This window comes from Melanostigma gelatinosum (assembly GCF_949748355.1).
Source record: "Melanostigma gelatinosum genome assembly, chromosome: 21".
Taxonomy (NCBI): Eukaryota; Metazoa; Chordata; class Actinopteri; order Perciformes; family Zoarcidae; genus Melanostigma; species Melanostigma gelatinosum.
In genome coordinates, this window is record NC_136654.1 from 14,815,395 (window position 1) to 14,833,612 (window position 18,218).

General features: G+C 44.5%; 1 protein-coding gene across 3 annotated transcripts; it reads left to right on the forward strand.

Moving 5' to 3' along the window:
* The first annotated feature begins 1,850 nt into the window (after positions 1-1,850).
* On the forward strand, positions 1,851-15,335 carry LOC306794629 (plexin domain-containing protein 1-like). 3 transcript variants are annotated; one of them, XM_079292755.1, is made up of 13 exons: positions 1,851-2,406; positions 8,430-8,590; positions 11,022-11,156; positions 11,252-11,321; positions 11,639-11,761; positions 11,852-11,970; positions 12,058-12,148; positions 12,231-12,326; positions 12,417-12,498; positions 12,580-12,640; positions 12,728-12,851; positions 14,165-14,325; positions 14,542-15,335. In XM_079292755.1, the coding sequence occupies exons 1-13, from the start codon at positions 2,331-2,333 to the stop codon at positions 14,665-14,667; spliced, it is 1,425 nt and encodes a 474-aa protein (XP_079148881.1). In that variant the 5' UTR covers positions 1,851-2,330; the 3' UTR covers positions 14,668-15,335. The 3 variants fall into 3 exon arrangements, with proteins under 3 accessions (XP_079148881.1, XP_079148882.1, XP_079148883.1); XM_079292756.1 differs by having other exon boundaries at positions 12,234-12,326; XM_079292757.1 differs by lacking the exon at positions 12,231-12,326.
* The last annotated feature ends 2,883 nt before the right edge of the window (positions 15,336-18,218 follow it).

Here is an 18,218-nt window from a genome sequence, read left to right on the forward strand (position 1 = left end):
TTGTATCTTACAGAAAACTGGATTACTGTCTTTGTTACTTTATTCACATTGACGGTGATGAAAGAGTTAAGCTCCCATACTCTTAAAATACTCATCTTAAAAGTGAGTTATCTTTATTGTTGGTGAGACGGATGTTAACTCAGGTAAAGTTATGGTCTTTGTAAGTTGGTCTTTGCTGCTTTAGGAAAGATCTGTCATGAAAACAAGATGGTAAAACAGTTTTAGGAAGAAAACAGTGGGTAAAAGTAAAGGGATGACTTACAACAAAGGTCTTGAATCTGATGTATTTTAAATTGGACGAGTACACTGTGTGCCCAGCCCAAACATTCACCGGGAACCCACTGTACTGGCTTGTCAGCTCCCAATAGTGCCAGTGGGCCTGCCTCGCTGATTCCTAACCGACCCCACATCTGTCCTTCATTAGAATTTAAACACGGTGACAGTAATCCTTTTAAGACGCATTTTGACATAGGAGAAAAATGAATGGCGATATAAAATGTGATCATTGTTTTGGGTCCATAGGCAACATAGATACACTTACCTCATCATTACATACAACCGCAAATAAAGCCAACCCGTCGCCAGATGTTTGAGCCTCATTTCTGGTAAGGTTTAAATAATGGTCCCGAAAAGCTGTTTTCAATTGGAACAAGACAGAAGAGTGAGTCTGCCTCTCTAATGGGAAACAGCCCTCTGTCCTCTTTGTGCCAGGTTTAAAAAAAAAAATAGAACAAATAAGGGCAGGATGAGAAACTGGAGCAAGGGTCGCTGGTGGCCAATAATCACAAATCAGGTCATTCCTCATTATTAGGATTCTGAATTCACTATAAACAAAGAAAGCAACCTGTCAAGAATACAGGGTCTGAGTGGAGAACATACTTGCTTGTCTTTTCATCACGGTCCGTGTGGGACTGTGAAACCCCCGGTACTTGTATCTGTCCTGGAATTAATATTCTGATGCCATGACTTCATTTTTTGACTTCAAGAATTTGACGAGGCCTGTTTCTTCTCTGCAGAGCACCACGGGACGTCCTGCTGTCTCCCACCTGTCCACATGCATAGAAGCTCAACTCCTACTGAGAATATGGAGGCGGCTCAGAACACATTTCATAGATGCTTGGTGTGAATATTAATACTAGAGGTGTAACGGTACATTAGAGTTTAGGAGTCATGGTTCTGTACCAGTTTTGTACGCCGGCGGGAAAACAAGCCTTATAATACAACTACACCAACTAGCGGCGTACAGCTGAAGGTGTCCAGGTGGAATTTGTGCTTGTGAACTTTGGTTCCACATTTCGTACTATTCATTTTATTATTATACATCTCTACATTGCTGGGCAGCGTTGAGGTTCTCTTATTCTTTGCTGTCGGTGTTCTGGACCTTTAAATCCGTCCTGCTTCTGATTCTTAATAAAGAGGCCGCTTCTTACTTACTGATGAGCAGCGACGGACGACAATCACAGTCACAACACGTTTACTCCTGATGTTCCTGAAAAACATGTCAGATTAAAGCAGAATCTATTTATTTAATGTATTTGAACAAGAACAACTTATATAACTGTATCATTAAATGTTTCTTTTTACATTTAACATGACCCGCTGTAATAAGCTCTTGTAAAAGAAAATCAAATGAATATACAATTTTGCATTAATCCACGTAATATTTCTTCAAACAAACAACAGGGAATGATTGATCCAAATGTCAACAACGTCACATTTCTTTTGGTTCAACGTGCGTCCACATGAGGGAGACACTCCTCCCAACTCCAACCCCCTTTTTGGAGTTTAGAAGGAATGAAAAAATGTAGAAATACCGGTACATCAATATTTTCCTCTTTTGTGGAGGACGTACAAAAATCCAGAGCTCTGTTAGAGAGAGAAACAGAGAGACCCACGCAAGAGAAGAGACAGACGGACAGAAAGGGGGAAGTGAAGACTTAATTCAAGAAGGAAAAATAACAAAATTGTGCAAAAGAAAGAGAGAAGGGGAAACACCTCACTCTGCAACACGTGAGCTGTTTGTCAACTCCTTTCCTGACAGGGCCCTGTTCTGCCAGATGTTACTCTGAAGGGCAAAATAAGGACGTGAAGCAGAGACGAGAGACAGAGGAGGGAGAGAAAAGCAGGAAACCTTGGCTGAGGTGAGGAAAAAAGCAGTTGTGTGGGAGAACAGAGGCGAAGAGACAGCGACCAAAAGGCAAGGGAGTGGAGGAGTGAGGCGCCCCGTTCCTTTCAGCAAAGTGAGGGGGGGGGGGTAAAAGAAGAAGAAGAAGAAGAAGAAGAGAGGAGTGATAACGAGTCGGGGAAGGAGGGAGAAGAGTTGGCTGGACATGGGGCTTTGTGCCGTTCTCCTCATCTGTCTCTCCCAGGCTGAGCTGGGGAGAGTCTGGGCTCACGAGCATGAAGGTAAGCCCCCCGTTCTCAGGTATTCATCTTCCAATATCAACACCGTTTTGTCTGCATGTCTTCAGAGCGGACTGTCAAAACAGCTTCTAATATTCAGGTTAAAAGAAATATTAATACGAACAGAATTCTGGCCACTAACTCTGGCACCAGGCAGGCTTTAACAAATGTTTTTGGGCCATTTCAGTTATAGGTGGATTTGCGTATGTGTGAAGCTAACAGGTCCCATGCCATTTATCTCTGTCAGTCACAGGAAGCACATGAAAGACTGGGTGTGTGTGTGTGTGTGTGTGTGTGTGTGTGTAGGTGTGTGTGTGTGTGTGTGTGTGTGTGTGTGTGAAGGTCTGGATTTTCTTGGGATGCCAGAACCAGTGTTTCCAATTTGAAAACATCTGGTGCTCACTTGCTTGAAAAATAGGAATCATGTAATCGGAAATCCTGCGCTTCAGCAGATAAATGTTTGAGCTTAACCAGTCATTTAAATTATGACTTTCGTAATTCCAGCAGGCACTTCATAGAAGTAGAAAAAGTCAATGAGAGCAGCAGCTGAACCTAGATGGCATAGATTTGGAAAGTTTATTGCTTTTCTATGTTGCTTTATCTCATCTCAAATTATGTTTAATGATAATGTGCTTGTTCTGTGCATCACCTGCATATGTGTGCGGCCTCACTATGTGTGTGTGTGTGTGTGTGTGTGCATGGCTGTATGAGTGTATGCGCATGTATGTATTTTTGTTCTCCTTGGAGATACATTATTTTTAGCCAGCCCCCGTTCCTCCGCTGCTGCTCCTCCTCCGACAATCAGCGGTGCTCCACTTTCCCTGGTCTATCATGTGGTCCCAGTTCCTCTGATCAGGGGCCTCGCTCTGCAGAGGACAAGCCGACACACTGTGCAGAGAGACCAGAGACTCAGATCCCCGCCCTAACATAAGACAACCGAAAGTCTGTCCATGCTCATCTTTATCAATAAAAACACACTAAAACCAAGGATCCAGTTCAAGTTGTCAGCCTCACCCCTGAACAGCAGGTGTCTCTATTTTGGGCTCATTTTCCCACAGCCTCATAACTTCATCGAAGCGCTTGCTCGCACCAGAAACTAGAGCAGGTCTTCGCTAAATTGGCGGTGCTGTGGTGACTACGCTCCCAACCACTTGGATTGAAGGGGACGTATTTGTACCGTCCACTCCGGTGTCAGGGCTCTGACTGAGGGCCACTTCATAGTCCAGCGGTTTCACATAAAATATCTATCTCTGCTCTCTGAGAAAGGTCAGCAGAGGAGGTCAGCAGTCAAGACTGTCTGCAACTGACCAACAGCACAAATTTCATGAAATGTTGCCGTTATAAAAGCTGGTGGGACCAGGCCTCTACATACGTCTGCTGCATGTTGGATGTGTTTGTCGTAATATGTATTTATTGTGTCATTCATGTGCAAACACAGGTTGGCAGTTGAGCAAAAAAGCTCTGTGAGAGGCTGCACTAAGGAACAGTGGTGCGTTGAGCTGAATGCTAATGTCAGCATGCTAACATGCTAGCAATGACAATGCTAGCATAGTGATTTATAGCAAGTATCATGCATTTACCAAATAGCACCAAACACAACAAGTACAGCTCAGGCTGGATGAAAGTCAGGGTTATTATAATCCATCCAGAGGGGAACATGAATGTCTGAACCACATTTCATGGCCGTCTCCAACAGTTATTGAGACGTTTCACTCAAAACCACAAATGTCAACCTGCTGGCGGAGCAGTAGAAGGAAAGTCGAGGGATCACCAGTCATTAGGATAATATATTGTAAAATAATATACTTGAGACATTTCAGTTTGAACTGAAGTGGTGTAGAGTGAATCCACACCACTACTCAAAGTTATTTTTCCCACTCAGATCTTCTGTTACTCAGGGGGGTAGCTAGGAAATCGGTCACACCTCCCAGTGCAGGTGTCATGACCCGCTGTGTGAACAGGTCAGCAGGTCACCAAAATCCCTTTTCACTCAGTGGAGCTTAGTCAGCATGTCTGAGTATATGTTAATGGAATAATTTATAACATGGATGTATAATATCATCCGTTCCGGCATGATGATGAAACAAAAGAGTCGAGGAGATCGCTGACTTTTAACTGTTTTATCAGGCATCATAAAATGCACAAGTCATTTGACACGGATTTATAGGGACAGTGCCCTTTAAATCACAGCAAGATGTCAACATGGTGACCTCTCAAGCGGTAAGAATAACATGAAGACAACTTGATCCACATCGATACGTTCTGGCTTCAGTCTGATGCAGATGTGAATAGGTTTCAAACTGGATGACATCTATACAAGACAACTGATCTAAATCTGACAGGCTGCAGTGATCAATCGTCACGGTGGTCTCATCTGACACAGCGCACAACGCGGGACGGTTACGGGGTGGAGACTTTGTTTGTATGGTGAGGTTCAATCGTGTCTCCTCTGCTGTGTTTGGACGGGTATACAATGCTTCACTCTCGTCAGCGTATCCGTCTCTGGAGCAAAGATGTTGGCCTTCTGCTCTCTTTTGTTGGGCTTGCGGATAATTTTCTTTTCCTGTCCAGGACTAAGTGCATGCCTTTGTGCCCTCAGTGTATCCCCCAATGTGCTCGCACTACAAAGTGTTGAGCATTTGAAAAGAAAGAGATTATTTTCAGAGGACATTTATTTTTTTCACCTCTGGACTTCATCCAGCCGAACAGATTGAAAGACCATTAAGCTTTTGTCTCAGTTGGGGAAATGTGGCTTTTTCATCTGGTCTGTGTTGTCCAGTGTCTGTCTAGCCTTCAAAAGCTGCTTTTCAAACAGTAAAAATGTAACCTATTAAGTTTCTTTGGTGTAAAAACAAGTGATGTAAGAACACCACAGCGCTACTGCAGGTTTCTGGAAAAAGACAAAGAGAGCAAGAGATCAGGGGAACGGGAGGAAGGCGCGTGGGAGACAATAAAGGCATGAATGAACACAATGTGTATATCTATAGCACACTGTATATGGCTCACAATGATGTGGCCTCGTTTGATGCGACACCCACTAGATTTATCAGGTTGTTGCTGCAATGCAGGCGCAGATGTAGTGGATACCGCCTCAAAAGAGGCTGATGTACATCTGTTAATGATTCAAAATAAACCTGCAGGATTAGAGGCTTGATTCTCACTCAGGTCAACACAGGTGGCACTGCAAGATATGTTGGATTAATAAACAGCCGTAAATTTGAAATCGACTAAATTTGGAGGACTGTGAGAATAATTTCCATGCATTATATATTGTAATACAGGGGGCATCATGGTTTATGGTTACCATTAAACCACCCGCTCTTCTCCAGAACATGTGTCACTTTAGTCGTTGGATTTCTGGTCCCCGTTTCAAATTCACCAGAATGTTTTCTTCTGCTTCTTCTGCTCCAGTTTGCACATTCCCAATGCAGGTTCCACACACACACACACACACACACACACACACACACACACACACACTCACACACGTGTCTGCCAGACCTGACGCTATGGAGGTCACTTAACTCAAGTCCTTAATAAGCATCCTATTTTTAGTTGTTAGAAGTCCATCCAGGCCCACATGCAGACAGTTAAACAAGGTTAGAGATGTTCCCGGAAAAGAAGCTCAATATTTGCGAAGTGAAAAAATGAATGCACAATCATATACAGGTCGGCTGCATTTCTAAAAGGACTTGACGTACATTCTGTAATAACTAATGCATAGTCCCTGATCTGCCACTTCCAGCCTTCCTCCCCCTCATAGCTCTTCCTCATCCTTAGCTGATTAGTGATGATGATGATAAGTGATGCCAATATGACCCAATTAGGAGCCTCTTGTTCTGAAGACGTGGAAACGGCTTCCTCTGCACCTTAATCAAACAAGATTCCTCATTAGAGCCGTCCCCCCTGAGTGTGTGATAACCCCTCGGTGTTTCTTTTCTCTTGTCCCATTTTGTTTCTCAAGTCTCTTTTCGTCATTGTGTTTTACACATCTGATAGTAAATTCACTTCATTTATCCGAGCACCCCACTTAGGTAAAGCTTTCAGTGAGCTTCACGATTACGATTCGGAAGATAAAATCTGACAGTATTGCAAAGAACCATGAAACCAGAACTTCAAACGTTTGCACGGATTAAACAAACAGGACATCATGTGTTCATCTGTGAGCTTTAGGGTGGATGGTACGCAGATTCCATTACTTGTGACGGAGCCAGACGAACCGTTTCCCCCGTTGCCGGTCTTTATGCTAAGCTAAGCTAACCGGCTGCAGCTTCTCATTCACGTACAAACTTGATCCATGCTGAGTACTTCTCATCTAACTCTCTGCATGAAAGCGAATCAGCATATTTCCCAGAATGTTGCACTACTCTAACTAACTACTAACATATCATCTGCTTCATCCAACAAATATCAAAATGAGACCAAATGCCAAATATCCAATAAGTTGCGGTACTATGTTAACGGCATCTCACTCTCTCTTAAGCACAGAGAGAACAATAAACAGGTACTTTTGACAACTTCTGTCAAAGGTTTGTAGTCACCCAAACATCTAACCCTGAAGTGATTGTTAAACATCTCATTCCAAAACAATGGGCTTTACTCTGCTGCTGCAACAGACTCCACTCTCCTGGGAGGACTTTCCACCAGATGTGAAACCTGGCTGCAGGGATTTTCTCCCAGAGCATCACCCAGAGGTCGGCCAGTTAACTTCTTTCTCACCAATCTGAGATAACCATTTCTGCATAGAGCTGGCTTTGTGTATCGTCATCAACAGGCAACGGCCTTCCCAAACTATTGCCACACAGCTGGAATCAAACTGTCGTCTAAATTATCAATGAATGCCGGAGCGTTACGATGTTAACTGGAACAAACAGACTAAGAACCAAGAAGAACAGCTGCAGACCAAAACTACTAAAAAGTATGTCGATCGGACCCGGGGTGTGCACATACAGTGGTGATGGTCATATGTTGTAAACACCGTTTAAAAGGAAAGAGGCTGAGAGTGGGGTCTGAACCTCAGGCTGGCTCTTGTTCTTCTCAAGATGTTCATAGACATGCGGTTATACTTAACAGCTCAGATCAGACAAATCTAGACAACAAGCTGGATTTAACCTTCAACTTCTTCTCCGCTGGGAAAACAGTCGGAGACCTTCACACGGAATTCTGCTGATCTCACAACTCTGTCTGAAAATGTCCAGAGGACAGCGAGTCGTGGATCGGTTCAACTTTAAGTTTAAAGAAAGAACGAAAGAAACGTCCCAAATGTGAAAGAAATACGAATATCAATCTGTGATCCGTTGAGCCGATGACAAGAAACCCAAACAAATGCAGGTGGTCAGACTAAACACGCAGGAATAATTGGCCAATAAAGAATGCTGGTGCCAAATAAAGGTTGTATCATGCTTCACTATTAGTTAATAAATAAAAAGGAATGATATCTTAAGGCTCTTGATTATTAAGTTAATAAATCAAATATACACAATGATTAATACAAAAATTTACATATCTGTGGTCCAGCCAAAATGCCACTTTTATGACGTTCAAAATGTAGGAATTAGAAAGAGGTCATGGCACTATGTCTTTATGACAGAAAAGAAACCAGATGGGTTTCTGAGTTTTGTTCTGTCTCCGTGTGATTTATTGCTCCAACCGTGAATTATATTTTCTGTGTTAATGATCCAAATCATGGCAACAATAATGAGCAGATGTGAACGCAGAGTTTAATTTAGTTCCAGTTGCTTTTAAAAGACATTTTACCAGATAATTACGGAGCTCTTTTCACACATTTTGGGGTCGGGGACAGAATTCGATGATCATGTTTCCTCAAAAGTCTGGAATCTAAAATGTAGTAATGGAACTGACAAGAGTGTTTCCATTTGAAGGTCAATAACAGGTGAAGAATGACTACAGCGTGAAGAAAAACATGGCAGAGTTCAAGAGGCAGCTGTTCCTTCATGGATTAAATCCTCCTGGATGTCTCTGTGTGTGGCCCTCGTGTGTGTTAACTGTTCCATGTCTTGTTCTAGATGCACTGAGTGGGACTCTTCTGCAGACGGATGTGGATCTGTCCGGTTCCCACAGAACCAGGAGGGACCAGCAGACCCCACACAAACACAGAGAATCCCGCAACACCGGAGGAAGAGGACTTGATGTCAGCACCCTGCCTGACAACACGACCCACATCGTGGTGAGATACAAATAATTGATCCTTTGCTAAGTCCATTTTTGCTCGGACAATAATAAAAAAAAAAGAATCAACATCACGCTGTATTGAAGAAGACTTTAAACTGGAGATTCAGACCATAAACCCATGTTTACAATGTTTACTGAGGTAATAAATCAAGAGAGAAGTAGAGTCATTTTCTTATAGACTTCTATACAATCAGACATATTGTTGCCCCCCTGCTGGCCATTAGAAATAATGCAAGTTCAAGGCACTTTGGTTATGGCTACACTTTTCAAAACAGCTCTACAGGCTGTTATAAGTTAACTTTCAGACATAAGAGCTCTTCAAATTGCATATTGTTATGAAAAAGATGTTGTTAACTGCTGGTTAATATCAGGTTCAAATTAGAAAACAGCATGGAGTTATTTGCATGCATTGTAGAACCTTTAATCTGACTGTGGGGTCATAATATTTACACTCTGCTAGACTGGAGACGCTTTGAGTGGAGGTTAATGTTGTTGTGTCAGGTGAACCTGTCCTCTGCCAATTTCCACTCATTACCTTTGGCATCTGTGTGTGTTTGTTTGAGTGTTTATGATGTCACAGACTCTTCTTTCACTTGAATCAGCCTCAGTCAAATTCAACCCAAATAAATTGTGTTGTACCTTTTTTCTTTCTTTTTTTTATTAATTTCCTTTTTGCTCCAATTCAAATTGAAAACAGACGAGAGCCTCGTCCTGCCAACTTACAGTGTTTGTTTGAGTGCGAGTATACGTGCGCGTGTGCATGTGAGTGTGCATGTGAATGACTCACTTGGAAAAGATCACATGGAGCCCTGTTGTACTGCTGCTGCTGTGGGGGGGGGGTCTGATCCCAGTTTCCAAAACACTTCACCAATTGGGAACCTCTTCAATAAATCAGTCAGCTGTGAGGGAAAAGTATAAGATAGTTCACTTCTCCTCACCTAGAAATCCCCCCCCCCCCCCCCCCCCCCCCCCACTAGCAAACATGTGGTGGAGATGGGAGGAAATACAAGTGGGTCACTTGCTGTATGTGGAGCAGCCGGAGAGGCAGTGAGAGCGCTGCATTTAACTGCTCCACTTTCTGAGCCCGCACTAAACCCCACAACCATTGCTCTCTGTCACCCTGAACTGTGGCATACATTAATAATGCCATCGAGAGCGGAGGTCTGTGCCGAGTCAAAGCACAGAGTGTAAACAGCTCCCTCAAGTGGAACTGTTTGGGCAGAAAGAGAGGAGATGAATCCCAGATGTCTGGTAAGGTGGTTTCCAAACAACCCCTCAACACACAACATCTCGTTTGATTGGGTGTATGAAGTGTCCAAAATTAACTTTTTCACTCATCGGCCAAGGGGACTGTTGGATGATGGAAATCCCCCGAGCACATTCTTTATAAATAATAAATCGCCTTTTTGTGGCACATATACATTCATTTCAGTACATTTCATTGAGATTATAAGGAAATATGTTGAATAGAAACTTAAGAGAGGCCAAAGCAAAGCTTGAAGCAGGATTATTTTAATATATTGATCAACAGATAATCAATTCAAGCCTGTATACAAATCAAGAAGTCTTGATCTCAAAATTCTACTGAAGTATTTGCTGTTAAATGTACGGAAAATCGACCCGCATTTGGTGCTTGGTGGGTGTTGATTTTGGACCCTGGTTGTATGTTTTTTGATTTGTGAGAAGATTAATCAGAGGATGATTTTTCACAAGAAGAAAAGCAAAAAGTAGAGAAAGTCTCCAAAAAGTACATGATGTTGTGTAGCAGAGATTATGTTTCTTACCTCACCAATCCTTAGATTCATGCAGCGATTATTTTAAGGATGAACCCCAGGTTGGAAACCGCATGTCCTCATGTGGCATCGTCCCTAATCCTGAAAAAAACCACACAAAACACATAAATAAATGTTCTTTTTGTCACGGTATTAGTGGTGTAAATCAATGGTTTTCAGGCTGATGATTAAGGAGGCCAACTATGAATGACTTCTTCTGACGAGATGTGTATGAAATATAATTTAGGCCTACAACTAAAAATGTATTTCTCTATGGATTAATCGGCAGATGTTGATCGACTAATGGATTAATTCAATTAGCAGCTCTAATATAGTTTGAATGTTGTATCTCCAATATGCAATTTAAAGACTCGTGTGGTACAAAAATACAACATTCAGTTCTGAAAATAACTTAAATTTGAATCACAATCAAAAAACCAGAAAGATGATTTGTAATTTGATATGTTCCTCACATCATTCAGCCCTAACTGGTACCAACAATCATTTAAGAACTTTTTTGGCAAAACGATATGAATTGTGGAATAGTGACGTTATTATATGATGCAAGTCAATGGCTGTCAACCCCATTTTAAATAACCTCAGCATGAATACTGTCTTACGACAACTGTTTCTAATGCCTCTTTCTATGAGGAGGACTCCCAGCAGTACTACACATGGCAGAGTTTTGCTCCGACAGACAGACGGACGGAGGACAAGTGGGTAGACCTGAACACCCAGAGCCAATTCCAGATCCACTACATACTGTCCAATGCACACCAGAAGGCAGCGGTTAGACTCACACACACACACACACACACACACACACACATACACAGAGTCTGATTTAGCAGCCAGCCTTGTCTGACATGTTTTCTTTTCCACAGAGGGTGGCGCTTTCGTTTGATTTCCCTTTTTATGGACACTCCTTGAGACAAATTATCATCGCGACTGGTGGTGAGTTTTCTCTTTACATTACTTGATATCACCGCAGAACTCGTCTACTTTGCTCTTCCAATCTAGAGACTGAAGGTCTACCAGTGTGCTGAAGGACTTAGTCCTCCAACCCTGGGAAAATATTCTGGCTTGATGTTCAATGTTGTTCTTGATACTCTGCTACAAACACATTTTGGTCATCAGACCCGAAAAAGCATTTAGGTTTAAAAAAGAAAGAAAGAAAGAAACTACATGCAACACGCATTTGAAAAAAAGCAGACATAGTTTGTGAGTACAAATATGCAACACAACTTCTAACATCTGCACGTGCCCCTTAGGGTTCATCTTCATGGGTGACGTTACTCATCGGATGCTAACTGCCACACAGTACATCGCTCCCCTCATGGCCAACTTCAACCCCAGCTTCTCCCAAAACTCAACAGTGAGGTACTCGGACAACGGTGAGTGGGAGCTCCTCCTGATGAAGTGTGTAATGTTTGGGAGCTCCTGGTTGTTCTCTGAGCAGCCTCTGTGTCTCCCGCTCTGCTCAGGTAACCTGTTTGTGGTGCAGTGGGACAAAGTGCACCTGAAGGACCGAGAGGCTGAAGGACCTTTTACTTTCCAGGCGGTCCTCGGCAGAAATGGAACCATTGTTTTCAACTACAGAGATGTAAGTTGTGGATTTCAACAGTTTTCTTCACCATCTGTACACTGTTTCAGCTGTTAAAACAGACGCTGATGGTGTTTTCTTTTTCAGGTCCCCATACCAGTGGAGCAAATTAATTCCACCGAGCATCCCGTGAAAGTGGGACTGTCTGATGCTTTTCTGGCACGCCAACCCTCCTTAGGTGAGTCTTTATTCAACACAACTGTCTTTAAAATGTCTTAAAAATCTTGCAAACACACGAACATTTTGTATTTGTCTTGAAGAAGCGAATCAACGTACCATCTTTGAGTATCACCGTGTTGAGATTGACATCACAAAGATTGTTAACAGATCTTCCTTTGAGTTAACGCCTCTGCCGAGTAAGTATCCTCACAAGCCAGCCTTTACATGAGAGCCTCGCCTCGTTAGTCACCTCTCTAACTCCAGGACTGTGTATTTGATTCCTCCAGCTTGTCTTCAACACACTTCCTGTGATCTCTGCCTAGCATCCAACCTGACAACTAACTGTGGCTGGTGCAACACGCTTCAACGGTAGGGTCAGATTCTGACAGGTGTATCGTGCGATGAGGCCGCAGAGAGCCTGGCTCTTCTCACTTTTGCTCTGAGTTTCAGATGTTCTGACGGTATCGACCGGCATAGACAAGACTGGTTAGATTACAACTGTACTGAAGAGGTGAGATTCATTTTTCCGATTCATACAACAGAGAAATGAGCAGCCGGTTCGTTCGCTCTTGAGTCACTGCTGTGGTCATTCACTCAGGCAAAAGGCACATGTGAGGACTACAACCCCGTACTACCTGAGGGATCTATGAGCTCCTTCAACCTGTCCTCTCCAGGTCCAACGCCTTCTTCAGCAGCGAACAAAGACCAGCCGGTCACTACAGGTAAACGTCTCCGAGGGGTAAACAGACAGTGAGATATGTCGGTAAAGGTTCATCTCAATCATCCTGCTGGTTCAAAGTCTGGAGAAAGACGAAGCCAAATGACCGGACTGTTGTTTTACAAAGATGTGTGACTTGGATTCAGCTTTCTCCAGAGACAACACTTATCTGAGTCTGTCAGGATCAGAGCCAGAAGCCCTGGACTTTTATCGTTGTTGTATCTGGAGTTTACACAGTCACAGGCATCCAATGTCGAACATACAGATTAGAAAATAACAACTTAAGAAGTAGAACATTTAATTATGTGACCAAAATATAATTTTTTTAGAAAGCAGACAAGGTCTGATAAAGTTTATAAAAGCCTAAAGACGAAACAACATCTTTAAAGACAATGTTTTTCGCTGCACTTACAGTAAAGAATAATTCCTTTGGTCTTATTTTCGTTGTTTTGGCTACAATTCCTTACACTGATAATCACTTTGTGCTCATCCAGTTAATTACTGAGGTGTGAGAATGTGATAACCTCACTAAAAGATTCAGACGGGGCACGAAACACAAATAGTCAGACAAATCAGAAGGGTTTTAAAGAAATGTCCAGGTTACTCACGTTATTCGGTAGAGAAAGCAAAGAAACAGCATAATTATCACCCAAACCGTCGGTTGTAAACATCCGTCACAGTTTATAGACCTACTTCCTGGTTCAGCTTTGACCTATCACACTTGATTTAGTTGTAAATCACAGGTTTCCTTTGCACTGAGGGGTTATTTCAGAGAGTTTTACCTCTAAATAATCGATCTTTTGGCTACACTGTTGGACGGTTTCCAACCCGCCTGATTGTCTGACTGCTTGTTTTTTGCCATGTTAGACGTTATAGTGATCCCCATGTTCCCAGATCACAGCAACTATTTTAATACAATTGTATTTCTATCTATAGGAAATGGCTACAACTATGAATAGGCTCCATGTTGTAATAAACCGTAATTATCCTTTTAACCGTCTCAGTGATTTTACCACAAGATGGTTGTTTTGGGGCTTTAATAGTCAATTTATTGGTTGACTGACTGTGTTGCTGTAAAACAGTTTGTGAAAGTTTTACTATGTACACAAATAATGCAACACAGACAATAGACCCCCCCCCCCCCCCCCCTTTGAATAAACTATGCTGTGCTGTGTAGTGCTGTATGAGTGCTGTATAAATAATGTAGTGTATCTTAAAAATACGTTTCATCAATGCCTCTCAGGTTACGGTCAGCTCACTTCCACATGCAGACTTGCTTTAACGATAACAAACAACCTCTGTTTTCCTTCCTTTCAGACATACAGACGAGTCCACCGAACCAGAACGGGATGCCGGCCAACATGCCCATCATAGCCGGTGTAGTGGCTGCACTGGTTCTGCTTGTAGTGCTGACCTTACTGGCCGTCTACTACATCAACACACACCCCACAGTCGCTCCACCGTTCTACTTCATGCAGGTGAGAAAAACAATATCCAAACGTTGGTTCTGTCGAGCGAACAGTTCATTCTTCTGTTTAAAGATATATCCCACACGTGCACTCATGTTTGATGGAATGTAAGTACATTTCATGCTAATTTGAAGTGTATTTTAATTTCTTTTCACTTCTACCTCACTACATTTCAAAGGAAAATATTGTACAGCTTCAGTTACCAGTTACTTTTGTTGTTTGTAGCGTCGCACCAACAACTACTGGCCCTCCATGAAGTTCCACAACCAGGGCTGTCAGTCCAGTTACGCCGAGGTCGAGCTTGGGGGCCACGAAAAGGAAGGCTTCATGGAGGCCGAGCAGTGCTCCTAAGACTCCTGGACTGGCAGGACTGGGAGAGAAGAAGAAAAGGACACCATCTAGAGGACGGCACAGGCATTACAAGTGGAGGAACACGGAGGATCAGGGCGACACTGGGTGTCTCCACTCCAACCTTGGCGGCTGGACAGTGTTTACTGTCCCTGCTCTTGTAGCTCTTCCCAGCTTTCTCCGTGTCTTTTGCTCTTTGCCATCACACAGAGGATCTGACATTTTATACACGGCTTGGAGGGTCTGAGAGGAAGCCGACGACAAAAATGATGAGATGCAAATGTGTAACTGTACAAAACAAAACGCAAGCGGATGTCAGGGAATGACTCGAACTAGCCTTCATACTGCAAACCAACATACAGCTCAACGTAACAATGTGTTTCTATTCTGTTTATGGAGTTATTTTTCTTTCATGAAACTTCTACGCGACCATTGATTGGTTCATAAAATGTTATATTTCTGTGGAATTCACTATAACAGATATTTAGCAATGTAACTGACAGTGATTATAATGATCATCTTGAACTTCTCTCGAGAAAAGTTGCTTAGATTCATTTTTAGAGATGTGAAGTTATGACTGTTTTTCTTTTAACCTTTCTGTTTAAATGTATTCTAATAAAAGCTGGTGGTGAGTGTTGAAAATAAAATGGTGCAGACCACATTGGCCAATATTTAGAGCAGGAATATCAAAGTTACTGAGACAAATGTGGAGAGGACGATGGTCACTGTCATCGGTTAACATACTGTTTAGTTTCTCTAAAAGCTCTCACTCATTAAAAAGTGACGTAAAGATACTAACAAAGTAATCTACATTGTTTTCGCATGCAATAAACTCAACGTCCAGGCACAAGTGAGGTAATGACGCATAGACATAATGCATGTAAACAAACAGCCCTGACATGCAGTGTAATATCCTTATTTTGTGATACATGATGCCTAATTAAATGCAATGAAATGTGGTTTTGTTGACCGTTTAGTGATGGAGCAAATGAGGCACAAGAGAGCACAACAGGGAAAAATAACTTGGATAATGCCTTTTTTTATCCAAATAGTGTCACGTGCAACTTGAAGGTACTGAGTGTAGATACAAAACGCCGAGTTCAGGAGCCAAAAAGAGGTAGACTTTAATAAGATATCCCACAGAGGGAAAACACAGGAACAGACGTGTCAAGAAAACATGAGGCTCGAACGAAGGGCAAGGTACAGACACGCCTTAAATACACTTGAGGCAATTACACAGGTGAACCCACTTAAGGTGAGCCAAGTCCAATCAGTCCACTGGGGGTGTTAAGGCGCACTCTGCCACCATCTGCTGGATGTCCTGGGGTCCTACGGCGCAGTCCTGACAGTACCCCCCACCCGACGGCCACCTCCAGGTGGGCCAGGCTGGAGAGGGTGTGCACGGTGAAAGGCACGGATGAGGGCAGGATCCAGGACGTGCCGTGAGGGCACCCATGAGCGTTCCTCTGGGCCGTAGCCCTCCCAGTCAATCAGGTACTGAAGGCCTCGCCCCCTCCGCCGGGAATCCAGCAGCCTCCGGACGGTGTAGACAGGGCCACCAGCGACGACCCGCGGAGGCGGCGGCAGTGGGGCAGGCCTGGACAAGGGCGAGGAGAAGAGAGGTTTCAGCAAAGAGACATGAAACACTGGTCTCACCCGGAGAGTCCTAGGAAGTCTGAGTTTGTAAGCCACCGGGTTGATCCTCCTCTCCACAGGAAACGGGCCGATGAACCGGGGAGTGAATTTGGAGTCCGTGCGCAGAGGCAGGTTCTTGGTGGAGAGCCATACTCTCTGTCCAGGGCGGAATGTCGGGGCGCGCCGTCTCCTGCGATTGGCCTGGATCCGATGGGTTTCGGTGGCGCGTGTAAGCGCAGCACGGGCCTTCTTCCAGGCCTGGCGGCATCTGGCCACCGCAGCATCCGCAGAGGGGACCGCTGACTCGGACTGCTGAGAGGGAAAAAATGGCGGGACATATCCGTACTGAACCTCAAAAGGCGACATACCGGTGGAGGACCCACTCAGTTGGTTGTGGGCGATCTCAGCCCACACCAGCTTTCGACTCCAGGCACCCGGATTGGATGATACCATGCAGCGTAGGTATTTCTCCAGCTCCTGGTTCACGCGTTCCGTCTGTCCATTACTCTCCGGATGGTAGCCTGATGAAAGACTGACAGACGTTTCAAACAAGGACCAAAATGCACTCCAGTACTTGGACATGAATTGGGGCCCTCTATCGGAGACAATGTCACTAGGGATGCCATGGTGACGCACCACCTCTCGGACCACCAAATCAGCGGTTTCCTTCGCAGACGGCAGCTTAGGTAGTGGGACAAAGTGGCTTGCTTTGGAAAAACGGTCCACAATTACAAAAATCACTGTGTTACCGTCAGAAGATGGTAGGCCAGTGATGAAGTCCATTGAGATGTGGGACCATGGCCGATAAGGAACCGGCAGGGGGTGGAGCAGGCCCGCCGGGGCTTGGTTTCCTGACTTCTGTGTAGCACAAACAGAACATGCGTGAACATACTCCTCAATGTCAGTTCTCATGCGTGGCCACCAAAAGCGGCGGCTGACTAGCTCCCTCGTGCGGGCAGCCCCAGGATGGCCCGTCACTGGTGAGTCATGCCCCCATTGTAGAACTTCAGAGCGGGCGTTGAGCGGGACATACAGACGGCCCGGGGGTACTCCACTAGGACCTGGATCCTCCTCTTGCGCACGCAGGACGGCGTCCTCCAGGGCAAGCGTCACCTGTCCCACCACGCAGCTGGGGGGAATGATGCACTCAGGGACAGGGTCAGTAACGTTGGCGTCATACTGGCGCGATAAGGCATCAGCCTTGGCATTCTTGGTGCCGGGGCGAAACGTGATGATAAACCTGAATCTGGTGAAAAACAGGGCCCACCTGGCTTGTCGGGGGTTCAGGCGCTTGGCCTCACGGATGTACTGGAGGTTCTTATGATCCGTGATGACTGTGAATGGGTGGCGCGCTCCTTCCAGCCAGTGTCTCCATTCTTCAAGTGCCCTTAGGATGGCCAACAGCTCCCTGTCACCGGCGTCATAGTTCCTCTCAGCGTCACTAAGCTTGCGAGAGAAAAAGGCACATGGGTGCGTCTTGTTGTCCATACCTGATTTCTGGGACAGCACAGCCCCAACACCAGACCTGGACGCATCCACCTCCAACACAAACGGAAGGGCAGGGTCCGGGTGCCTCAGCAGTGGGGCTGACGTGAACTGAGCCTTGAGATGCTCGAACGCCGCTTGCGCCTCCGGGGTCCATCTGAGTTTGGTTGGGGCTCCCCGGGCCACTGCTGTGATAGGTGCTACTATGGAGCTGAAGCCTCGAATGAAACGGCGATAAAAGTTAGCAAACCCCACAAAACGCTGTACCTGCTTGAGAGTGGCGGGAACCGGCCAGTCCAGTACAGCCTGCACCCTGGATTCGTCCATGATTACTCCATCGGGGGAGATGACATACCCCAAAAAGGAGGTGCGGGTAACGTGGAACTCACACTTCTCCAGTTTGACGAAGAGCTGGTTGTCCAGCAACCGCTGGA